This window comes from Anser brachyrhynchus, assembly GCF_964034855.1.
Source record: "Anser brachyrhynchus genome assembly, chromosome: 4".
Taxonomy (NCBI): Eukaryota; Metazoa; Chordata; class Aves; order Anseriformes; family Anatidae; genus Anser; species Anser brachyrhynchus.
Genome location: NC_137698.1, coordinates 4,139,238 through 4,164,789, shown reverse-complemented (window position 1 = coordinate 4,164,789; position 25,552 = coordinate 4,139,238). Strand labels below are relative to the sequence as shown.

Genomic DNA, 25,552 nt, shown 5'->3' with positions numbered 1-25,552 from the left:
GAACAGTTCTACATCTCATGTAGTTAAAACTAAGAACATATTCTATAAATGGGTGGGGTTGAATGAATAATCCATTCACGCTTTTAATAGAAAGTAGGCAACTTTCAACTGACTTCAGTGGGTCATTTCTCTATCGTTGCCATCAGAACTTTACCTTTTGTTAAGAGCATCTACTTCAGTGATGTTCTGATTTCTGTCTGTTAGAGAGATTTGAAAAAAATCATTAAGAGAAACAATTTTAAACTGTGCATCCAGCCATAAAGTTTAGCTGTTAGCGTAAACCAAAAGCTCATTCACACATCAGCTGAGTAGGCATGCAGTTTAACAGCTTCATTAGCATTTGTACCCCAAAATTTTGGAGGCTGTTCTTAAAATTCTGACCCCAACAGTCTGAATTCTAGGTGGTCAAGATGTGAATATTTTATATCTAGCTAGCTATCTATATAGCTATGTATTCAGAGGTTATGATTGTATATAAGTAGCTACCTGGCTGTATTTAAACAGAGTCTCCTAAGCCCAATAGTTAGGATTTTACATAATCTAAAAATACCCCGTGTTTGTGTTTTTTTTTGTTTCAGTGGTGCTGCTGATACAGAACTGAGTGTTCTCTTTGAGGTTGGGACGCAGCATATCAGTCACAGAAGGCACTATAACCATACATATAGCTAACAACAGCTGAAAAGATGCAAGATTTGTACCTTTTCTTCTGCTAAGCTATACAGATATATGTATCTCCAGTAGAAGAATGCACATAAAGGTAACACTGTGGAAACAACAGGGAACATGCACATGTTGGGAGGCTGTAAAACTGAAGACCTGCAGATGTTTAGGCCAAAATATTTAATCCTTTTGCTTAAACATCTCAGTGGGCTACAAAATCACAGCTCCTCCTACTACCACTGGAGACTAACTACCCCATTATGACAGCTATATACTATCTTTTACCTGTGGTGGTTAATGTAGATCTGCTATCCAACTGAACATGGCCTGCAATTAGAACAGAAAAAAGACATGGTCACACACACACACACGCATATATTACAAACTATTTTGCATACACGATACTTGTTGTTTTTTTCCCTGTTTTTTTGCATCTGACTAAAGTCTTTTGCAAAATGAACTAACATATATATGCACTGATAGAGAAGAAAAGTTCATAAAGACGTTAGAAAAAACTTGCAGAAATGTAGAACTGACTTTAGAAGCCCCTGTGTCGAACTCCATAGCAAAGGAGACTGGGGGACAGCTCAAAGCCAGTCAGCATTACTATTTACTTTAAGCATTACTATTTACATGTAAATTTCCCATTTGTAAATATCGATCATGCTTGCAAGTGGTGGGTTTTATGAATATCACCAGTGACCCAATGCATAAAGAGCTATTTCAGTTTGCTTGAAACAACACATAGGTCAGATTAATGACAGAAATACAGAAAACAAGTATAGATAAAATGTAGCAACAGTACTTGTGCCAGTGGCTTTGTTTATAACATGAGCCAGAGAGCTGTATGTTTAAATTGACACCGTATTTTTGCTTGTGTACCTGAGATCTGTCTGATGCTTTTGCCTCAACTTAAAGAGAGGGGGGAGGGAACCCCTAAAAACCCTAACAGACCTTAAAAATGTTACAGTCAAACTTTTAGACAGAAATGCTGACATATAGACATAAAAAGACCACAGATTGCCTGGGCCAAAGGAAATTAGAGAAGGATGTTTTACTTGTTCTTTTAGTTCTGTTTAGTCGGTTAGCCTTGAGCTTTTTATTGCTGCTGTCACATTGCAGCTTCATTCAAGTAAACACTACTTTAAAAAAAAAAAAAAGGAAAAAAAAGTGGTTTATGGAAAGCTTTCTGCTTGTCTCACACAGGCTTCTTCTAAAAACCATCTGCTCTCAGTGGGACTACTCGTCTTAAATCTTGTGGACTGTTTCAAAGGAATCCAAAACCAGGTACGCACTGAATTTACCCTGGGATCTGACAGCATGTTTTCCTGGATACATTTTAATCTCATAATATTTCAAAGATACACTTGGGAAGTACTGGCAGCCACATGGCACAAAGACTCTACAGCACGCCTAACGGCATCTTGGGGAACCCAAAACATACTGAAAATAATGCTAACGAAGAAACAGTTTGTTTTACCAAGGTCAGCTTTGCCTCCTGCTATGAAAAGGAGAATGCCAAGGGTTGGAAATTTAAAACATCCAATGCAAGGTTTTACTATGTGCGGCGAAACGTTAGTGCCTTTGTTTAACGCCTAGAAAGCGTGGAGTATTCTCAAAGAAGGGGAAACCCAGAGGAGAACCGTGGGCCCTTCGTCCTGAGGGGTGCAACCCCCATCAGCTGCTGCCTGTCCTTTCTCACCTGCGCCGGCCCTTCAGGTATCCTGCTGTAACTCGCCTGGCTTCAGCCACAGGGCTCAGCACCCAAGCCCTAGCAGTCCGGGCAGGAGCCTTTCAATACAAGCCTCATCTCACCGAAACCGAAAGCTTCCCTCTGTAAGTCTTACTTTAATTTTTTACCCTTCCAGTAGCCCGTGTTTTGAACGAAGCGGTGCTTTGGTGACAGGACCCGAGCCGCCTCCCCCCGAAGACGCGAGCTGCAGCGGCTCACAAGCCCCTTCCCAGCAGTACCCCAGCCCGGCGTTTGCCGTCCCGTTTGCCCTCGGCCCGGGCCCCTCTCCCGGTCCCCCACGTCCCCGTCTCCGGGGGTCTGCCCGGGGCTCACCCCGGCCCCCCCCAGAAGCCGCTTTTGGGCCCCGGGGCGGGCGGTCGCCATTCCGCCTCCTACCTGCCGCCCGCCGCCGCTCGGCGCCCGACATGGCGGCCGGCCCGCTGGGTGCCTCCGAAGGACGCGGGGCGGGAGAAGGAAGGGGAAGCCTTCGGCCTGCCCCCGGCGCCCCGAAGGTGAACGGGAGGAATGGCTTCCTCGGGATGGAGCCTGTCGTCTGCTGAGGCGTCCCCCTCGGCGCTGGGGAGGCGCTCAGGACCGTGCGAGGGGTCCCCCTAAAGGCGCAGGCTGCTTCCTTCGCCTTGAGGCTTCAGGCGCCCGACATGCGTCTTCCTCGGGGCGCCCAGGCGTGAGGGGAGCCCCGGGGGGTCAGGCTGGAGGTGGGTTTGTAACCTCGGATTGTTTGTGCAGCACATCGCCCTTGGTCTTGGCTGAGAAGAGAGCCAAGGGGCCGACAGAGCGTGCCTGGGTGCCTTCACAAACGCCCGCCTTGTCAGCCCCTTCCTTATGGGCACCGATCACTGGGCGATGACAGAGCCGGGATGGTTTGGGGACAAAACCACCCTTCTGTAGCAGAGCTCAGGAGATTTGTAATGCTGTGGGTCTGAATTTCTGTGGCCCTTGGGTATGCTTAGCCTTCTGCAGATCAGTGCTGCTACAGGCACCAAAGGCGGTATGTGTAAGTGTGAACAAGCTCCTAGAGATCAATGCTGCTACAGGAGGTGGCTTTAAAGGGGGATTTGGGGTATTTTTACCTTGTCGGGCTTGTTTTACGCAGGTTTATTCCGTGAATAACATGGTTTAGACAAGGTGTCTCCCTTTTGGTGGAGCTACAGGTAATTTTAACTGTCTTTGCGTATTTTCCCCTTGTTTGGACCTGTCATCCTCAAGCTGCTGTAGTCAGCTAGATCAAGATAAAATTGTTTAAAATGGTTTTGTGTATACTTCAGTCAAAACAGGATGCTATTTTATAATAGCATCTTTCTTACGCTGTAAAACATTTAGTCTCTTAGCAAGCAGATTCATTTCTTTTTCAAACTGCAGCCCCCAGACCTCTCAGCTCCCACCAGAGCTGCCCCTAAGCCCCCAGCTGCAGTAATTCTGTATGAAGGAGCAAACGGAGAGCCTAAATTTTGGGCTCCGAAACAGCTCTGTTCAGCAGTTTGCATTCATGTCAGCCATATTCCTTAGTCCCGCAGTTAGCTTAGATCTCAAGAAGCCCATTTTAAGTAAACATTTTTTTTTTTTCACTTTGTTTTGCTAGTGGCTAAGAGCATACTCAGTCAGCCATTGCGTTCAGCTGAGTCACCAGTAATTTGAGCACACATAGGAAGACGGAGGTAATGTTTGACTCTGGTGTGCATTTCCAGCTTATTTTAATGTGTTTTTGTTATACCTGCACGTACATGTTTAGAAAGTCTTGGATTGTTGCAGTAGCTCCACCCAAAGTGGGTATTATTTATTTATTTATTTATTCAGAAAGCATTGTGGATGTATCAAAACTGCAGATTGAAGAAGGTTGTTTGATTTTGGACATGCTACTGCTGCTCAAGTCATCCAGACAAGCAAAACAGCCTGAGGGACATAATCGTATTAAAACCTGTAAAAAATAAAAAAATCAGTGAGACATTTAAAAATAGTGCTATTGCCTACATGAAAGCACACAGTAATGAGCCAAATGCCAAAACTGCAATATAATATCTATCTATATATATATATATATATAAAAGTTGTTAAATGACATTAGTAATCCTGAGGGTGATATCTAGGTTTCCCTTTGGCATTGTAGCCTGTAATATGTTTGATATAATTTGCAGGAAACTATAACCAAGGATTTCTGCTACAGGCAAAACTTAGGCAAAGGCTCCCTCAAATATAAATGCTTCCTTTGGTTTATTATCAGAACTATTAACATGTCATCTGTCATGTTACCTAGCCATGTAAAGGCTCTTTTTAGTATTATAAATAGTTTGAGGGAAACTATGAAACACTTTCATGATGTATTTGCAGGTTAATACAGAAGGGAACAAAGCCCAGCTCTTCCCAACAGTGAAAATTTTCTTCTATGTTCATTCATATAAGCACATAGTTGAAGTTCACTTTTACCTGACTTACCTAGTCGAACTGTGATATTATTCTGCACTCCCTGTGATAATGCATCATAGTTTTAATTTTAAGCAATGAGGGTAGTTCAGAGTCATTTCAATTCTATGACAAAATGAATTTCACCGAATTCAGAGGAACCACAAGTTCTTCAAACACAGTTCTATAAAACTTGGCAGTAGTATGTCTCTTGCAGCGTTACTTAGTAGTCACAAACACAAAAGTATGGCCAAAGAACTTCAGCAGGAACTTTATTCTGAGGCACTTATATTGCATCATGTACAGTAAGCTCTAGTGAAAAACAAAAACGACACAAACAACCGGTAAAGCAAAAACATATAAAAGCACTTCCAGAGAGAAATCACAATTCACAAGTCAGGTAAATTTTAGGCTTTCTACACAGTCTCTGCTCCCCGTTCACCGATGCAGTATCTTGATTTTCAGTCGTCTTCAGTGGATTTCTAAGGCAAAACAGAGCAGCAGGACAGGATCTAATGCAAAAGTTAACTGAGGTCTGACAACTGGAGATTAGCAACAAAAGATCAGGACGGAGGACAAATCCCAAATAATACAGATATCTGATGATTTCAGCTAGAGATGTCACAGAAGAAATCGATGACAGAAATAAAGGCTCAGATGTTTGTCAGCCTCACAGAGGTCATGGGAATACACGACAGAAATACAAGCTCAAATTTCTGCCAGTGTCACAGCAGGCATTTTAAATAAAAAGGTTTGTTGGACATGCTGACCCTATCCGTGGAACCTTCTTCTAGTTTTCAATCAGAACTGACTAAATGAAAGCAAATATGAACACAGTAACCAAGTGGTGCCACAAAACAAATATAAATCAACCTCTTCGAACAATATATCCTTTCTATGCATATAATACACAACACGTTTTATTTGAAAAATAAACACTTGAATCGTTTTTAGAATTATGTAACATTACAAATACATTCCAGCAGTTTCTCAAATCAGAAGTATATCCTTAGGTTGCAAACTGTTCATTTTAGCAGTCAAGCCTTAGAAGGATCAACTTATTTGATCTGAAAAGTGCTGCAAAAGTAAGTTTGATACAGAATCAGGTAGAAATACATAGTGCAGATATATACCCTTGCTTAGGGCTTTTTTTTGTTTTGTTTTAAAACAAACCCACAGGACAGAATACGTCGGAAAGAACTGAAGGCAGTTGTACCAAAAGCATGAAAGTATTGGCTATGCAAGATGCCATATTAACTCACACAAAACACTCTTTCCTGATAGATCTTATCAGAAGCATCAACTGCTCGGAAACCTAACATTTGACCTACATTAAAAATCACCTGAGAATTCAACTCTTCTGTGCCTCTGATTTCCTCACTGTGCATTTTTGTTTTAATTTAAAATAGCACTGGTGTTTTACAATAGCATACCCTCAGTGTATGTCCACCAAAGGAATCTAATTTCAGTTTCCACGCTTCTAGTGTAAAGGGAAAGATAACGAAGACTTGATACTTTTTTTTTTTTTTAAACATGAGGAAGAATATCACAGTAACTTTCAAACCAGTTATTCACATCAGCATTTAACATATTACTTCCTGGAAAGTGTAAAGCTTTAGCTAAAGTCTCGCTTCATTCCAGCTGAGTCTTTTACTTCATTCTGAACCGTAAGATGTCCGTATCTTTCAGAGATCTGTCTTATCCTCATACCGACACATACAGGCAGCTCTCTGGCTGTCCAGGTATGGCTTACATCCTAAATGTATAACTGCATCGAACAACAGCTGGACAGTTGATTCACAAGCTGCAAGCAAAGAGAAGTTAAGTGAGAAGTACTCTTTAGATGGACTATGAAACTACTAGACATGACTCTGGTAAACTGAGAAGGATTTTAAAAAGCAATCTGCTCTGGGCATAGCGAACAGACTGTCAAACCAACGACTGAACCAATACAGAATCATTAATGTTGTGAATGAAGATATTACTTACGCCAATGAAAACAAACAAGAAAGTTCATTGAATATCGTATGTTATCAGTGTTAGAAACATCACTTAGTTCTGGCAAGATAAAAGAACTGTTTTATCCCTCGCTTTTTGCATCCCGATTTATGCAAAGGTTGCTACCTTTAACAGCAACTCAACAGAATTGAGCAAATATTCATCAGTTTTGACACAAAGCACTAGCATGATGACTTCTCTGCAGTTGTGTGGATCTGAGAAGTTCAAACGGAGGCTTGTTCTAAAAACTGATTGTTCTCGGTGGGACTACTTACTGTAAAAGTGCCATTGTCCAAGTTAAGTGTGGTTATGTCATGCATTGATCAGATGCAGGCCAACAATCAGAAGGAATCCAATCATAGGATTATGGGCTGTTCAGGAAAAACCTAAAATGTATGCACTAAGGGACAGCATTAACTGCTTCCACTATAACAATGTATTATTCTAGTATCTTATTTCATAAAAGGAGACAATTCAGTATTGTCCTACTGTTTACTAGCAGTGACACGTAGTAGACATTTAGAACTCAGCCAGCAAAACAGTGAATATTGAGCTACACTACAGCAAATGCAACAATTACAGTTATACGTATGTTTTGATCAGGTTGTATTCCCGTCTAGGTACTCCTACAAGGGAATCATTATTTTTTCCCCATTTTAGCCCTGATCATTTTCCTATGCTGTGTCATTGCTCAGCTGTACGAGTGTCTGGGCTGCGTGACAGAGGGACCGAACAAGGCATCTTTCAGCAATAGCTTCAGCTTAAGAAAATGTGGCATTACTGTGCTGCACAAAGATTCTTTGCCAAACAAGCTCAGTTAAAGCTGGAAAAACAAAGGCATTTTTCAAGCTTACCCTGTACGCTCTCCGATATTCCAAGTGTTTTCTGCACATCTCTGCAAATTTTGGAGAGGCAGGACTGAAACTGCTCATCACAGTCATTTTTTTTATTGCCACAAGTATCGTAACATCTGTCGTGGTGATTGCAGCACTTTGTCATCGAAGGGATCCCGATGTCAAACTGTGAAGAAAATCCCCCCCACACCATTGGTGGTACAATTAAGATTGGAATCTTGAGATATTACATAAGGAAGATACAGTCTATGAATATGATAGAATACAAAAGTTAGAAATTAAGAACTAATGCAATCACTCCAGCTGTCATTCAGTTATCTCTGTAGTTTGCTGTTCACCGCTAGTAAGCTGTGCTGACTTGACCCCGGCCAGCAGCCAAACACTTACACAGCTGCCTGCTTAACCCCTGCCCCCTCACAGGACAGGGGAGAGAATAGGAAACGCAAAGGCAAGACAACACATAGTTCTCGATAAAAGTTTAATAGGTGACCAAAAGAGGGAAAAAAAAACCAAAGCAGACTGATGCCTAGCATGTTCCAGAGCAACAGCCACCTTGGAAGGTAACTCCTTCCCCTTGCTCCCTTCTTTTTCCACTACGCCACTTTTACTGCTAACCAGGATGCTACACGGTACGGCATATCCCTTTTCTGAGTCAGCTGTCCTGGCTGTGTCCCCTCCCAGCTTCCTGCCCAGCCCCAGCCTGCTTGCTGGGCAGAGTGGGGGAAAAAAGAGAAAGCTGTAACGCTGTGCAAGCATTGCTCAGCAACAGACAGAACCAGAGGTGTGTTACCTATCGACACTGTTTTAGCCCCAAATCCCAAACACAGCATGATGCAGGCTGCTATGAAGAAAGTTAGCTCCATCCCAGTCAGACCCAGTACATAAGACAACCCATATTTTCTTTAAAGGAAAATGGATTAGCGTTGGTAAGGTGGGAGCCAAAACCTCCACTCTCACAGGGCTACTGTTCAGTTGTTCGGTGCTTTTAAGACTGTGAGAACGAAACATTTTTGGTTAAAAGATTAGAAGTTAATCATCATCACTATTTTATCCCTATAATATTTATGATGCTGATGAAAATATTTACATTTTGTTCATTTATAATACTAGTATTTCCCATGTGTTGTTACCAAGCACGTGCTGGAGCTGATAAAGGCAGGGATTTAGTACATGGGTGATGTCTCATCCTTAGAATATGGAAGAAAACACCCGCATCGAGGAAATTCCATGTCTGAAAATCCACACGCACAAAGAAACCCCAAAATGGACTTACCTGAACCCCAAATAGAGGGGATCCACAGCCATTTGGTGGTGAAGGTTTATACCCGTAGCGAGGAAAGGGCTTTGATCCTGTAAAAGGCAATTTATAATACCTCAGATATATTTTTCCGCAGAATTTTAGTACCGTCAAAACTCACCGCAGCCATTTGCTGGGCTTGAGACGGCTGTATTTTTGGCATAAGCATGTATTCAAGCACCTGAATATCACCAAGTCTTTCCAAATTACGGCTTAGGAGCACTAAGCACTTTGTCAACAAGGGGGGATAAGACACCTGAGTAAGTATTCACTTTAGTTTCTATATTAAGAAAAAAGAAGTCTTGAGTCACTACAATCGATGCATGACTTGTGTGCAATACACAGGATTATATTTAAAAGGAATGGCTCTTCGAAGTACTAATGAACTTTAAAGCGCTCCATGCTTTGTACGCAGCCAGTATGCAGGCAATCCTAAGGGTTAAACGAAAAACACACGGAACGAAACGGATCCAACAACAACCCTCACCACCCGGGCGTTTACACCTCCGCAGCCCGCTGAAGCCCCGTCCCCCCGCCAGGGCGCAGACCTCGCGCCCCGACCCAATCCGGATCCGAATCCGGATCTGGGAAGCGACCCTTCACCTCCTTTCGCTACCTCGCGACAACAAGGCCAGGGCACGGCCGCGGCCCGGCGCTTCCAGGCACCGCCAAGGAGCCTGGCCCGGGCGGCCATTTCCCTCCTTCCCCGCGGCGGCCCCCTCACCGTCGCTGCACTTGTAGTGGCACAGCCCGTCCTCGCCGCCCAGCAGGTCGAGGGCGGCGTTGAGGTACACGTCGATCTTGTGCACCCCGTTGCGGATCGTCTTCAGCGTCAGCCGCCAGTCGGGGGTCCGCGGCGCCTCCTGGCTCGCACCCAGCCAGGCGCAGGCCAGCAGCGGCAGCAGCAGCGGCAGCAGCGGGGCGCCGGCCATGCCCGGGGCCGGCCGCTCGCCTCGAGCCCCCGCCGCCTGCCCGCCGCCATCGGCCCGCCGGGCGCCGCCCCGAGCCCGCCTCCGGGGAGGCGCCGCCAAGCCTGAGGCGGCGACCCCAAGGCTGAGGGGACGCCCCTAAACCTGAGGGGACGCCCCAAAACCTGAGGGGACGCCCCAAAACCTGAGGGGGCCGCTGGAGGAGTGGGGTGGCGGGGTAGGGGGTGGCCGTTCCTCAGTGCTGAGCGCTGGGGATGTGGGGTCTGTGGCTGCAGAATAGCGACCGAAATGAGCCCGCTTGCTAAACCTCCCAGTCCATACCCATGCCTGTCTATATATATTTAAATCCTACATGCTCCTTAGAGGGGGTGAAGTGGAGCCGTGTGGGAGCTGGCTTAGTTTTTGTAATGAAATCTTTGTTTTAAGGTGCATGGGATTGCCCCGAGCGTGCTGGCATCAGGATCTCAGGAGAAAAGTAACTGTGGTGAAAAACGGGAGATGGAGAGAAAACACTCCAGATAGACAGTCAGAGTGGGAAGATACACGGTAAATACGGTTTTTTCTTTGCACCCTCTGCATTTAGTATTAATCAGAGTTAACTGAAGAAATAGGTGGCAAAAGTTGACGTATGCTAAGTCAAACAAAAGAGGGAGCTCTTCCTACACCTGTCCTGAAAGCAGCCTTTCCCTATGATTACTACATAAAGACCCTGATTCAGCAAAGTATTTCCAAGGAAGAAATATGCTTAAATGCTTTCCTAAATAGGAAGCTTTGTTAGGGGCAGGTAAGAGTAGTAATCCATACCCTTAACTTCAGCTATTGGTGACTGACAGGGTCCTTACTTGATAAATTCGTGCTGATTTTTCTGCGAGACAGTGGAAGATAAAGAAAAGTCAGGGAAAACATAAAACTTCTGTCTGAAGCAGACAGTGTTGAATTATTAAAAAACATAGCCACCAGCAGCAAAAAATGCAACAAAACACACAAAAAGCACCTCCCTCCCCCTGTCAACAACTTGTGTGAACAAATGCTATTGATTGAATGGGATAATTCATTGAGAGAGATAAAGTAAAATAGATATTAAAACTCTTGTAAATTAGAATCCAGTGAAGTATGTTATAAAACTCTTGAGCGGTTTGACAGGACTGAGATGGTCCTGAAGTCATTTAACAGTTCTGTGTTGAAAGTACCAATCCAAAAACCGAATTCTGGCCCTTTTAAGAGCACAGTGCTAGTGTCTCTTCTGGTTGACTGCATAATTCTTTTTGTGGATAACCCTTGCTGAATGTCTCAGCTTCCGTGTCAGTTAATGCAGTGGCACAATTCCCCCTGACTGCATAGTACAGGATCTGGCCCTTGTAAGGATGTGGTTTGGTGTTTTTTTGTTTGTCTTTTTCTTTTTCACATTATTTTTTCATGCTTCTGTATATTGCTGTAGGAAGCTTGTGCTAATTTGAGAAACTTTTTTCTGGCTGAGAGTATTCATTTTAAGTTAAGGTCTGTAACTTGTTTGTGTAGAATTAAATCTATATGCGTAACGTACAGACTTTTTATGTATTTATATTGTTTTATAAATGTGTACACAAAAAAACCCTATATGATGTCAAGAGTTTGTCAGATGCTGGAAATACACATACACAGGCAACCTAAGACAGTAAAGACACTTTTTATTTAGTTTATGTTAAGTCTTGAAATTCCTCTGTTCTTTGTGACTAGCTGTGGTTAAATTAATACAAAAATTGCCCTAAGCTAGATGATCAGACACAGTGTACTAACTACATTAAAAATTGTCTGAGTTTTTAGTTGAAAGAATTACCACCAGAGTAATCTTTGAGTAAGAAACATCACGATCATATTCAATCCGTCAGTTAACAGGGGGTCTGAAGTCTAATTTCTCAGTAAGCCTACAGAATTGACTGCCAAGCAAAGCAGCATCCTGAGGGTTTCTAATGACCTAGACCTTGAGATGATGGAATTCTTTTCAAGTTCTGTGCTTGCTGTCCTTTCTGCGATGCTTGCATATTGCTGCTGCAGTCATTTCCCAAGCACTGCTTTCACTATGGTTGTCCATTTAAAATAAATAAATAAGCAACAACTGCAGCTGAAATACAACGTGAGGTATGGAGAGAGGAAAAAAATAATGACAAGAAGACAGACACTTCAAGTTCCCTGCAGTAAGCATGGTTTTATTAGAGAATTTTGCTGTGAAGTCATGTCACCATAAAATTCTTTTTCTACAGGCTTCTGCAAAATTGTGGTATTCACAGAGAATTAAGCATTTTCAAAATACATTATTTCAAGATTTGTACTCATAGTTGCTAAGGCACATGGCTGCTGATTGTAAAAAAGGACTAGTGTTCATTATCGCATGGATGATAACAAGGAAGTATTTCGTTTCCTGAGCTTCAGATATTATACCGTGAAATGAGACTCCTTGTCACGTGATGGCTAATCCAATCATAATAGCTGGCGACTTTTGTGTAGACACCAGGGTGACCAGCCTCCCCGCAGTTTTCACCCCAGCTCACAACACCCCAGACATACGCCACGTTTTCTGCATCAAAACAGACCAAGGGTCCTCCTGAATCCCCTTTGCAACTGTCTATGGAGCCATCATAAGTACCTGGAGCAAAAAAGGAAACAAAAACAAAAGTTCATATACAAGCGAGCACACAAAGGAACGCACAGGAGTTTTTTTAGGTCTGTGTCACTGCCTGACAGATGTTTGCCTAATGGTCACCAGTACTGGAGGTTCCTAACCTCTTTGGTCTATCACTTCCTATTTCTTTTCACGAAGGGCCCCTCTTTATAATTGTGACTGGCCCAAATGCTCATTTGCTTTGACATCAGTGATATGTTTCTTGGTTTACCCTGTGCAATAGAGAAGAATTCAGCCATATTGCATATTATATCATTAGAAGAAGCTCATAAAAAGTGGAGGAAAGTTAGAACAAAATGGCAAAAAAGATTTGTAGGCTGATTCCTATGGAAGTGAAGCTACCATGATGTGTGTATGCTGAGGTGTCTGCCGTTGGTGTCCTCTCCACCCAGTAGTTCATTGGCCAGTTTCATCTGAACTACACGGAGAGGTAGCAGCCTCAAAATTAATTGCTGTACAGGCCTTATGGAAAGAGGTGGGCAGGCCAAGGAGAAACGTGAATGATGGGATGGGAGGGAGCGCAACTGTCTTCAACTGAGTCCTTGCAGTTAGGACACTTATTGCGGACCTTCTGGAGCAGCAGACAGCAGCCCTGAGACACAGCGTGTAGGCTCAGTGCTCCTTACAAGCTTCAGAGGTCTCAAAGCTGCTTGTTTTGCACTTCAGCAAATTTAGTGCTCCTGAAGAAAAATGAATTAAGATTGAAGGGTGTGATACTGACAAAAACATTGCCAGCAAGCTAGAATACAATTTATGCTTTGTCCTGGAGACTCAGTTAAAGTGTATTAATTTTTAACATCCTTACTCCTCTTTTCTGCTTGGTTGTTTGACCTAGTAGTACGAGGGAACCCACACTCAGCATGACCCTGTGTTTTTAAAAATGTAACATCTTTCTCAAATCTCTACATTACCAAGAAAGAGCATTCTGAACGTTTGAGAATTGGAATGACTAATCCTATAAAGCTAGATTTTGTTGCCCTTACTCAGTTGAATTAATAACTTGTATAACTTGTATAACTAACTCCAGTGGATACCCGTCCCTAATTCCAAAGTTTGTATCCGCGTCAGCCTCATGCTTATAAAAACTAGATATAAAAGCCAAATCATTTGTGATTTTTTTTTCGTGGTAAGTAGTTTGTTTAAATATTGCCTTTACTTTCAGAGTTAAACAACAGTTGAAACTATCTGTCCTGTAAGTTGAATGCTCATTGTTCTTTTAGAAGTGTATTTGGCAATACCTTTTGTTACTTGAGAAGCAAAAATGTGTTCTCAAAATGCTTATTTTAGTACTAGGAGTGACAACCGGTTTCCTGGCCAGACTAATCTTGGTTTGAAAAGTTTATAGTATTTTTCCTGGGGTGCAGTTTGCTGGTAGCAAATGTCCAAGCAGATAAATGGTCATATCCTAGTCAACAGAACTACGAATGTCCTCCAAGAAAGGCACTTGCTTAAAGATGTTCCCGGATCAGGATAAAATAAAGGTTGGAGGAAGTTCAGTGGGCTGCAAAGTGCTTGTGTGTTTAGAAAACACAACTCCAACTGCATGCTGAAATTTGCCCACAAGGACCAAAACTTGGCATACTGTCATCATAACTGTTTATATATAGCTATGGAGCAGTGGTGCAGATAGGCTGCAATGGCTAGCGTTTTGCTAGTGGTGACACAGTGGCATTTGGTTTATCGTATTTTCCAAGTCTAAAAGATTTCCCAGCCAGTAACGTCAGACCTTGGAAACTGTGGGTTTGATAGTAAAGAAATTATAGTAAGAAAGTTCATGCTTGCCTGCACATGCCATTTTCTTAAAAAATCGTCCTGGATACAATTCAGAACAATTCGGAAATAAATTAACATTGCCCCACTTGAGCACATACTGTTTGGTATAACCTAGAAAAGAAAAGCATAATCTTTTCTAAGTTAAAAATGATAAATGCATGACACATTTAATATCATAAATTGAAAGTTACATATTTGCTTATCTATTGAATATAACCTTAACTATTATAGACGAGGTATGTTAAACTGCCACTAACACTCACCCCATACGTAATGCAGTACCTTGGCCATATGTATCAAAATAAAAGCAGCGTGGTTTAATTGCAGCATTAAATACAGTAGTTTCATTTTGTTGTATTTTTACCCTTTCCCTTTTCTTGTCCTCCTCAATTTTTTTCCATGTTTTCCATATCAAGGTCTCCATACACCGGGAAACCAGTATATTGTTTTCTACGAAATGGAGAAATGCCTCCAATCCTCCTTGTCACCTTTTTTCCCAGTTCTTCTTTTTGAGAAGAGGGGCCCAGACTTTGAAGATACAGGTGAACAATACATTACAAGGTTAAGGACGTTCTCTGTTTTGTTCTCTGTCCATTTGCTCATAATTCCCAGCTCTGTATTTGCTTTAAGGACTGCTACCGAGTTTGGACAGAAAAAGCCCCACAAACAGCACGCGGCAGCTCTGACACAGGGCTGCAATCATTCTGTGATATGAGACAAATCTTTGAAAGTGCGACTGCATTGGACCGCTCCGTCCCCGTGCAGCCCTCCTGGGGTTGAACTTGTACACGGCTAAGATGTGCTCGGATGTGCCAAGTTTTGTAACTGCTGGCTGAGGCTCGGGTCCGGGGACGGGGCAGTGGCTGTGGGCCATGGGTTCGATGCCATTACCAGCTCTCCACAGCTAAGGTAAATCTGAGATCCGTAATTTCAGCCACCTCTGGATGCCTAGGAGGTACTGAAACGCTCTCATCTCCTTTGAGAAGCGTGTAGGGGAACAGCACAGCAGTTTCCTTGCTACGTGCATGTCCTCCAAATGCTGCCATCTGACTCCTGCCACCCCGCTCCCACTCCCACGCTCTCTGCTCCGCTACCGACACCAATGCATGTGCTGCCAGGGGGTCATCCTGCTCAGGGAACTGAACGTTTCTTTTGGTCAGGGCAGTTCTCAAACAGAGGTGTTCTCCACAGCAATTTACTTAATAGTTGAGACAACAGAGGAAGCAGTGCAGAAAAGAGAACAAAGTGGCAGCCCGGTGCCAAAGCACGACCGATGTTCTCTGTGCTCAGCCTCCTGTGAGCATTTTCAAAATGAAAGCTGACCACACTTTGAAGCACGGTGATAAAAATAATACATTCTAGTAGTAAGCACTAAATCAAATACCTTTCTCAAGTCCCCATCCAGAAACCTTGCATTTATCACCAGTGTTGAACATATACTCTGACCAGGGAATGCAGGCAGGCGTGCTGTATTTCATGGAGCATTCTCCTTTCCCATGACCTTTCAGCTCCATCAGAGCAATGTCATTTTCATACGTTGCAGCATTATAATTCTCATGGATTATCAGTTGCTTTAGCCTGTAGGTGTCTGTCTCTCTGTCGTACCGTATTGTATCCAACAGTCCAATCCAGACACGGTACAGGTGAACTCGAGTTGCTCTGGAAAAGAAACGATGAAATAAAATATGTTTTGTAACCTAGCACAGGCACTGTGTGTTTCACTTAGCCATAAACTTTTGCATCTTATCAAAGTTTCTGTAGAATAAAAATTCATACTGCGTACATATAGCTTCTTTCTGGACTTGATGTCCAGGTTTTTCTAAAGTGTAGCAAACGCAAGGCTGATGACACTTACTGCTGAGTACTGCAGCTAACACAGGACAAAACCCCTAAAGGCCATCCTCTGTGTTTAGTGCTGTCTCGTTAAACTCATCAGTGCTTTTTCATCTTTCTACTCACAGCCAAAACTCTCTTTCTCTGAATCTCCCCTGTCAGTAATGTGAGTGAGTCGCTGTCTTCAGTTGTTTTATTCAATAGGCAAACAGGAATTAGCAAACAAGTAGCTGAGAAGGGCAATAATGTCCAAATTAATCTTTCTACTTTGCAAAGGAATCATTTCCCAGGTTGTTGTTTTTACCTGACACAGTGTGCAGCAGTCAGAACCCAACAGCCACCAATATAAACCCCTCCACAGTACACTGTTGCACCTTCAGTGCCAGTTTCTTTAATTGCCACTTGCCAAGGGAATTCACCCTATTCAAACAACAAAAACCCAAATAACGTGAAATTATAATTGTACTGTTTTTCATGCATAAAGGGAAAAACAATCCTTTGTATCACCTCATCTCCTTGACTAAAGCTGACTGTAAATTCAAAATCTGATGTTGAGAAATTGCCCATAAATTGGGCTCTACCCAATATATAGGGTATAATTAAATAGGATATAGTATAGGACATAAAGGGTGCATATTCTAAATTACAGCAGTTTTGCTCAATCTTCTGACTTTGTGCAATGCCTCCCTCCCCCCAGCTTTCTGTCATGAAATTCCTAGTCAGAGGAACAGATGTAGAATCTGATCTGGTACGATCAAGTATTACATTTGTCTGTATTCTGTTCTGTTAGAATTGTCATTTCTAGCTACATTTTTAAATATTCTGCTGGATCCTGTAATGCTCCTTTTTGCAACCTGGTGTTTTAGTTTATAAATTGTGCTCCTCTTCACATTCATTCAGTGCAGCGCCAGTACTGCTGCAAAACATGAAACCAGTGTTGTTGCTGATTTTGTTATTTCTGCATATTTTAACAGAAGAATGATAAAACCCATTTAATTTGATACTGAATGAATGCAGATGAGCACATATTTGTTAAGGTTTGCTTGTTGTTTTTACCTTGCTTGCAATTTCTCCACCTACGATTCTTTTCCGTCGAGTTAACGTGTGATTAACAACACCACAGTTTATTTGGGGAAGAAATGTCTTTGTCAGTTTTCTTTCTTTAACAAAAAGGAAAAATGTGTCTCAGAATTCAGGCATTCATTCTCTGTTTGGAGACAGGTTTATCTTTATCTTGAAATCACAAGTGCTGGGAGTATGCGAGTAGCTGAAGCAGCAAGAAAGCAAAGACCAAAAATTTCAGCATCTGTTTTTGCTTTGAAAATTGCTTATGTCTTAGCATCACATTATTTCTTTTTATTTTCCACTGTTGCTAGCGTTCAGAAAAAAAAAAAAAAAAAAAAAAGCAGTTCCCATAGATTTGCTTGGAGTTTACCTCTGTCAGCTGCCAAAACATGCAGATGTGGATCCTCGGCCAGGATAAATTATTATGGCATTCTTGAAATTAGTGGAAAGTGAGGCAAATGGTAAGCCCCTGAGTGTGTACTCCTAAATCATCAAGTCCACATATCTGAGTGTTCTGAATCTGGCCAGCTGGCTGGTAGCTAGAAAGCCACTAATAAGCAGGTATGGGGTGTTTTTGGGATGGTTAGTTACTTACCTGTATCCATACTGTAATATTCAACACGCTTTGCTTTGCCTGTGGTGGAATAATAAAATACTAAAAATTTTTGCAAATATTTAAAATTGCTCTGTTACTTAAATGTACGTTTGTGTGCCAAAATCATGGTACACTTTTAAAATGTGTAGGTGTGCACCATTTCACACGGACAAAAACATCGTTTAAGCATGGTGCCTACCGTTTCCTTTACTAGGCACTCTTTGGCTGCCACAGCCTACAAGTGACCTACATCCAGCAGATAGACACTTGTTTGTAACTATATGACATCTACTCTTATTTTCTTGCCTACAGAACTCTTCTGCAAAGGAACCCTGTGAAATGGCCTCCTTTCTTTTTTGATCTCTACAGCGATAGCCCATTCTCCTCCACCAGGAAACACCAGAAATTCCTCCTCCTGCCCCACCAACTTTTTGGAGCTTTCTGAAGCCCAAAGGAGCGTTAGATAAAAGGATTATTTTTTTTCTTTCTGATTTAGATGCTGCTTCTGTATTCTGTGTACCTCCTTTAATAGAGTAAAGGAGGTTACTCAACACGAGAATAAATTAAATGCTTCCCGAATCTGGTTTGTCAGCTTTTATTCAAACAAAATGCCCATTGAATTCAGTTCCTAAGTAGGGGCTGAGGATTGGGTCTGTTCTCATATTACTGACAACAGTGTTTACCTTTCGAGTTCAGTTTACCGATTACCATGTACCAAAAATGTTTACTTTTTGGCTTTAGACTTTGTCTCTTAGCAGAGCAAGGAAAAACATCTAAGTTCAAAACAAAATCTTTTCGATGGTGAGGAGAACAGCACAGAAGAATTATTATATTAACTGTTCATTACATGTGAGGAAGATATTCCTGCCAACTCTGTCTACATTTTCTTCAGAAATATGAGATATCAGTTTGATAGATGGCCAAATAAGCAAAAGACATAATCTGCTTTATATCTCCTAAAATGTCACCTGTTTTTTATTTCATTTAGTTTTCTGGCCATTCTTTTCTAGAAGGAAGGCAAGGAAAAGTACCTAACCTTCTCTTAGTCTCCTAGTATGTAGAGCATACCATAACATCAGAAAGACTAATTCTCGCACGCATTTCGATTTTGCTAACCTGTTAAATAAGTTAATAATATGCATTGTGTAGTCTCTAGGTGTAACTTAGCATAATGAAAGGAAAAGAAATAAAAATATGTCTCAAATGGAAACCTGAGCAGAAAGCTTGAGCTTCATCCTCTCCTGTGAGGCAGTCAACTTCTTTGTTACAGACATTCTTATTTGGAATACATATATTTGACCGACAGTGGAAACTGTTGTTTCTGCATTCTGTAATATAGGAGAATTCCAACTTAAAATGTGAACACAATATAATATCCATGTTATGGGGGACTTGGCTGTTCATAAATAGATCGTGAAAGCAGGCTCTGTAAGTGTAAAATGAAATGAATACTTGGCTCTCCTCATTTTACTATCTTGATGTTTGTTTTAAGACTTAAAAAAAAAAAAAAAGTCTCCCTACAAGTTCAGTACTGTAGTTTTAGACATGGGTATCACTCCTTACCAGTTTCACCCCCATGTGCCTACACTCAACCTCAGCCAAAGGACCTCCAGTTTTACCAGCATTATGGATCATCTCAGATGAGGAATTTATGATGCTTGGCTCAAATTTCCCTCCAAAATCAGAGTCCGAGTTAGGCTTTTGACTGAATGGTATACACGTAGCACTAGGAATTGAGTCCTATTTTGAAATTACTGGCTTTAGTAACTTACTTCTTCTAAAATTCTTCTTTTTCTAAAATCCATACAGCTGAAACAGAACTATTTTGGTCAAATGGAATTTGAATAAATGTCCTCTAAATATATGAAGCCACAGGTACTTATTATTATTTCCAAAATTCCTGTCGCTACGTTTTCATGATTACCAGATTAAATGTACTGACAATTATAAAAATACAAAATCAAGATTATTTAGGGGTAGTGATGGTATTTGTAACCCACATTACAGTTTGGCGCCTAAAACCCAACTTCTGAACGTATTCTCCTGCATTCAGATTATGCTAGATCTGCTTTTAATAAAAGGTGTTACAGCTGGAATTGCAGGTGCTGAAAGAATGACACGAACATGAAGGTGTTAATGAACACCTATGCAACGGGAACTGTTCACACACATTCTATGGATAATCTTGTATTAGTAAGAAATTTAAGAAAGATCTTACTTTGGATTAGAGGTAGCTCATTGGAAACAAACAAACAAACGTTTTTGATTAATTACTATTGATTTTGACTTATGAAAAATACATTTCATTCTATTTAACACAGCTCTTTTTTTTTTTTACTTCTTTTTTTTATTTCTTTTTTTTTTTTTTTTTGTATCAACAGCCCTGTAAATAATCTCATTGTATTTCCTCATCCTCAGAGGAAATCCAGATCCTCAGAGATCACCTGCCTGCTTCAGAAAATAATGTACTTTTTTTTTTTTATTATTTTCCTATACAGAAATTATGGTTTGGTTGCCTTAACGTAATGACTTTGCAAAAGATATTTTATTGTTACATCACTGTAAGTACTCTTTGGGTGTGGTTTTCTGCTGAAATGATTTTCAAATAGCTAAGAAAGGAAATTATTACCTTTACAGCACAGTTCATCGCTTAGGTCTCCACAGTCATTGATTCCGTCACAGGTTTTGGTCAAAGAAATGCACTTGGCATTTGCACAAGTAAACTCGTCAGCTGAACATTCTGTGCAGCAGGATGAAAACAAAGTTAGCGTGGAAATGCCTGTAGGTTCACAACTGCCCAAGGAAATACTCAGCTTACACATTTTATTCATTTAATAGTTTGGCCTATCAACAGTTGGCGTTGTGGGACCCAGTAATGTAAAGAGGAGTCTTTTTTTATCCTTTCCATTGCCTCCTGTTCAAACTTTCAGTGTGACCACTTATTTTCTACCTCCATCTTTCAGTAGCGTGGCAGAAGTGAACTTCATTTCTTGTAGACAGGGATTAAATAAGAGTTTCGAACCCCCTGTAAATGATTTATGTGATTAAGGTGATGCATGTTCCCCCTCTTGAAGGAACTCATCAAGTGTCTCTAAGCTGCTTCTGTGGCACAATTAAAAACTGAGACAAACCATAGCTCTCGGGCTGACTGATGCTTATCAATGCCAAAGAAGTCACACTACAGGGACAGGAAAGCTGTTAGAAGTCAGAACAAAGACTCGATTCCTGTTTGTATCAGTGAGAAACTGAGGAGCCCCAGATGTTCCTGGAAGGTACTAGCAGTTCAGATACAGTCGCACTTGTCTGGCTACATTGCGACTGGCGTCCTAATTGATCTCCCTGGTAGACCAAGCAAAGAGGAGGAGGTCATCACCTGTCTCCTGACGAGTTAACCTGTGAGAGGCAAGACTTGCAGGGTATAATATACCTCGGTGCCTTTGGAAAGATGAGGGAACAACCAGAACCGCGGGTGAAATATGTCCACTTTGGGGCACCATCTGCCAAATATTCTAGGAGCAACAGTGAATTATTTTCCAAGGTCATGAACTCAAGACTGCCTCAGTTATCTTAAATGTTGCAAAGGATTATTTAAAAAGAAAAAGGTTTCATTGCAGGTTTGCCGTGGCTGACAGTTCAACAAAATAGGTCCTAAATATATATACTTAAAATAACATGAAGAACCTTAAATAAATTTTTAACCCAAAACCTACTAACCTCGGAGAATTTTCTGGCACTGGAGTCTAACAAATCCATCACTACTATTCCTCAGTTTCCTCTTTATAAAACATTCGGCAAGACTTGTCTCTAGGCCCTTGCAAGTTATTCGGAAACAGTATGACGAATTTAAGGTGTATTCTGTGATGTTGAAGACAGTGTGGTAATATTCAGCACCTCTGTGAAGACAGAAATAATAACAAGTTCTGTAATTTCACAATGGATTAGCCACTGCTTTTATTGTTTAGAATTTATTTGATTTTCCCAATGGCTAAGGAAAAAAAGCAGACTTCCCTTGGAGTGGTGCAAGAGTAAGTACGAGATACTTTGGAAGAAAAGTTTTTTGCCTTAAGGCAAATTTTTGCCTTAACAGCTGGCTGTGACTGACCCTTATATAAGCATCACTACTTTCTCAAATCCATTGCAGTTACTGGGAGATAAATTCCCCAAACTTACGATTCAAAGCCAAGGTGCCTGCAGGCCACATTTGCTTCATTCATAGTCCACTTACTGCCACATACAAAAAGGTTCTCCATATTCACAGGCTTTACTTGAAGCAAACTTGAATTCTTATACTCCGAGATTTTAAATGTTTCTACAAAAAAAAAAAATCCAAAAAATCCCAAATAAAATTATATTATGTAGGTGTATTTAGTGGGAAGACCACACAGGAATAAATGAGACATAAAGTATCCAGCAGACACCCAAAGTTCATATGGGAAGAACAGTAGGTTGGGACTCAGGAGCTTGATTCTTGATTTTTCTGAGGACTGACTTTATGACTTTGAGCCTGTCACTTTTTCAAAATATACCAGTTTCAGGACAAATGAGGATAATGGTTCATGCCACGTAGGAGTATTGGAGCTCTGCTGAGGAAAGGTTGCGTCTTAGCCTAAGACTTTCATCAGAGAACTTTTGATAATCAACCAGCAACACTTCAAGTGAGATGGCCAGATCCTGTTTCTGTTACCTTTGGAGTAAAGCTTATGCTGCTTGCCGTGGAGCCAAGACCCACTGCTTCCCCCTGCCTCGACTTATTGCAGCTGTATGGGGAGCACAGGAGGAGCGCACGGAGTCTCTCCAAGGCTTTTCAGTGGAATATGCAAAGGCAAATTTTGCCTCCCCGAGGACAACGGGCTGAGCTGCTGCTTCTGTGGGGAAAGAGAGTTGGACGGCGCTGGAGCTGCCCCTCCTGCCAGCAGGAGAGGTGGGGCTGGAAGATGGGTAGGAACGGTGGCTGCTACTGCTGACATTTGCAGAGCCCTTTTTCTGTGTACTTAGGCAGAGGCTGAGCTGACAAAGTCAGGGACTGAAAAGCAGCTCGATGCAGCCTGCCAACGTACAAATCTGCTGGTTTGCAGGGGAACACCTTTCTGTTCTGATGAAATCTGCAGAGTGAAGACTGAGGTGACCGTGCCTTACCTTCTTCCCACGTACCCCAGCCCGACCTCAGCGGCAGGACTCTGTTCCTTGGACTCTTGCTCCCCAAAATATACCCTCCCTGCTCATGTGCTCAGCAGGCCCTCTCCCTCCATGCCTCCCACCATGCTCAGCACCCCCACTGGAAACCTTTGAGCTCTTTTTCCTTTGTCTATTTCTTCCCTTCCTACCTGATGATTTGAGCAAGCTACCAGCAGCAGCGTACCCTGGGCCTCTCAATCTCTTTATTTTTAAGAAAATCATCAGGTACTGTCAATTTTCAGGACTTGTCACTTTCCGTTTCATATTTCTACTAGTACAAGGAAATGAACAAGTTTTCTGAGCTGTAAAAAAGAGTAAAGCACCCACTTGGCCAAAAACGAATGACTGATACATTTTGGAAGAGGAGATACTACTACCTGTAAACATGCAGTTTCCCTTGTTCAGAAACTTAGCTTCAGGACGTTGGCACTCATAGCTCTTTAGGTGACAGTATGTGCTGAATTGCTTTCCGTTGGTGGAACAAACCGAAGTGCCATTCTTTGGGCACTGGTAGGGAAGCTTACAGAGGCATTTTCCATCCACACATCGTTCCCATGGGTGACAAAAAACTTTCGCACAGGACTTGTGCGTGTATTTGTTGCTTACGCATTCTTCTATGAGGTAAGTGTCCTGCTCAACTGGCTCAGCAGGCCCAACCTGTGAAAATGGTTCTTCTGCAGAATAATGTGTTGCGTTCTGCAAGGCACAAAGTAAATAAAAAAACAGTGAACAGGACTAGGAATTGCACCAACATTTCTGCAGATCCCCTACTGACCTCAACAAAGCGTTTGTTTGTAAACCTTTTCCTACCTTATGAGCAAAGAAATGCTAAATATTTATGGTGTTTATCTCCATGTCTTGGAGACCTCATCTTTCTCAGTTTTTCTTCCTTTTAAGATTGTTCCACTGGTGTGACCTTCACTTTTACTGGTCTCCCACACACTTTATTTTCTTTACTCTTCAAACATTGGCTGAAGCACCCAACAGATGATAAATATTTTAAGCCAGTGGTTTACAACGCTCCACAACAATGGGATTGTAAACAAGTTAAAACATAAGGGGACTTAAACATCAGAAAAATAAAATTTTAAAAAGTAGCAACTTGATTTTTTTTGAGACCTTTTCATTGGTCCAGTTGGCTTTGAGTTTAACTACCACTTATAAATATTTAGGAACTACTTAGAAGCGAATAAAGAAGTCTAAAATTAATTATTTGTTTCAAGGCAAGACTGCTGAAGCAATAAGTGTACGTATCTTCAAGAAATGTGAAAAATAAATGCTTCTCCTTATCAGTTCTCTTCCTCTATCTCGCAGAGCAGTGGATTTGTGGTGGGGTTGCTGGCTGTTACTGGACCGCAAGTATGGATCCTGATCCTCCATCTGACTGTCTAGGTGAGCCATTGCTGGCTGCGTGCTTTTGCTTACTAAGATCTATGAGTAGGAAGAATGTTGAAGCTTGAAAAATGTATGGATGGACTTTGCATAAACGCGGGAGAGAAAGCCAGTCGTCAAATGGGATTTATCAGCTTTCACTGTGTCCACCGAATCAATAGAGCCTAAGTTTAAAGTTCTCGTGAAGAAATCCTGGCCTGAGTAAAGTCAGCGGGGATGTTGCTGGGGCAGAAATTAATCCTCCCCCCACTGCCCACCCCCCTTTAATGACTGTATGATCTTAATAAATTCTTCCTGCTCTCCTCAGGTCAGTAGAATCCAACGCATTCTTCTTGGATTCACATGGCAAAGCGTGAGCCAGATCTGGCTTGGCACAACTCCCGTATCGCACTAGGCGTTTCTCCCAAGTCCTGAGTGAACAGCCATCAAAAAGCGTTGCTTTTTACCTGGGGGCTTCTCTGAAAGGCTCGGGGTTTGCTGAACACCGAGCCTGCCTGGACTTCATGACAGACTTCTGCTGGAAGAGGTTCCCCAGCACAACCTCAGGCCTTTCAACACGCGGCGTCGCCACGCTAGAAGTTAAGGCTGTGGTCTCATTTCTCAGAAAAGGGGGAGAGGGGAAATTGCTGCACCTTTGTGGGGTCAGCCATGCCTGCAAATTGGCTCCGGGATGGGATCACAATTAAAACCTTTTCCAGAAGCCTGTTCATGTAAACCCCTGGCAGAATCGATATGCGAAGTAGCAAGACTCAGATAGGCAAACCAGGCTGGAGAAAAACGTATGAAATACAACAACTGTGAAACTTTTTAGAAAAATCAGCTGGCTTTGTTTTCATAGTAACGACCTTCTAACTGCTTTACGAATATCATTTAATTAAGTTAATGATCCCCCAACGCAACAAATCCTTACCTCCGCTCCACAGACCCAAAGGAGGGACAAGCACGCCACGAAAACCGCCCTCATGGCCGAGCTTTCTCCTTGTCCGCAGCAGAGCCCTGCGGCCGGGGTCCCCCTGGTCGCCCCGTGGCAGATCTGTGTCTAATTTTTAACCACCAGCCCGATTTTTTTTTTTTTTTTAAAAGCGGGCGTGAAAACGGCGCAGGGGAAGCCTTAACCATTAACCCACGGACCTGCCCTGGCCACGCGGCTCAGTTTAACTCGTTTTAGCGTG

The 25,552-nt window shown here is 42.1% G+C and overlaps 3 protein-coding genes and 1 long non-coding RNA gene across 8 annotated transcripts in view; 1 reads left to right on the top strand and 3 right to left on the bottom strand.

Moving 5' to 3' along the window:
- The window catches only part of CASP6 (caspase 6), a 9,662-nt gene extending 6,581 nt beyond the window's left edge, over nucleotides 1-3,081 (bottom strand). The window contains exons 1-3 of one of the 2 annotated variants that reach the window (XM_080592150.1): nucleotides 2,789-3,081; nucleotides 946-987; nucleotides 155-197 (exon numbers count right to left, since the gene is read on the bottom strand). In XM_080592150.1, coding sequence (XP_080448276.1) covers nucleotides 155-170 — 16 coding nt within the window. In that variant the 5' untranslated portion in view covers nucleotides 171-197; nucleotides 946-987; nucleotides 2,789-3,081. The remainder of the gene's footprint in view (nucleotides 1-154; nucleotides 198-945; nucleotides 988-2,788) is intronic. The other variant, XM_080592149.1, reaches the window with a different exon arrangement.
- LOC308195168 lies at nucleotides 994-19,015 on the top strand. Of its 4 annotated transcripts, XR_013951298.1 has the most exons (5): nucleotides 994-2,496; nucleotides 10,315-10,434; nucleotides 14,737-14,862; nucleotides 17,530-17,679; nucleotides 18,126-19,015. It is a non-coding gene; the product is annotated as an uncharacterized lncRNA (long non-coding RNA). The 4 variants fall into 4 exon arrangements; XR_013951299.1 differs by lacking the exon at nucleotides 17,530-17,679 and having other exon boundaries at nucleotides 14,737-14,881; XR_013951300.1 differs by lacking the exon at nucleotides 18,126-19,015 and having other exon boundaries at nucleotides 17,530-17,807.
- Nucleotides 5,056-9,989, bottom strand: PLA2G12A (phospholipase A2 group XIIA). The gene is made up of 4 exons (XM_080592153.1): nucleotides 9,684-9,989; nucleotides 8,936-9,012; nucleotides 7,663-7,828; nucleotides 5,056-6,614 (listed from the first exon to the last, which is right to left on the bottom strand). The coding sequence occupies exons 1-4, from the start codon at nucleotides 9,889-9,891 to the stop codon at nucleotides 6,496-6,498; spliced, it is 570 nt and encodes a 189-aa protein (XP_080448279.1). The 5' UTR covers nucleotides 9,892-9,989; the 3' UTR covers nucleotides 5,056-6,495.
- On the bottom strand, nucleotides 12,048-25,552 carry CFI (complement factor I). Its single transcript, XM_080592129.1, has 12 exons — nucleotides 25,291-25,552; nucleotides 23,366-23,684; nucleotides 21,984-22,122; nucleotides 21,528-21,706; nucleotides 20,443-20,553; nucleotides 19,025-19,141; nucleotides 17,814-17,852; nucleotides 17,210-17,313; nucleotides 16,458-16,573; nucleotides 15,705-15,979; nucleotides 14,330-14,431; nucleotides 12,048-12,511 (listed from the first exon to the last, which is right to left on the bottom strand). Exons 1-12 carry the CDS (start codon nucleotides 25,342-25,344, stop codon nucleotides 12,294-12,296), a joined length of 1,773 nt encoding a protein of 590 aa, XP_080448255.1. The 5' UTR covers nucleotides 25,345-25,552; the 3' UTR covers nucleotides 12,048-12,293.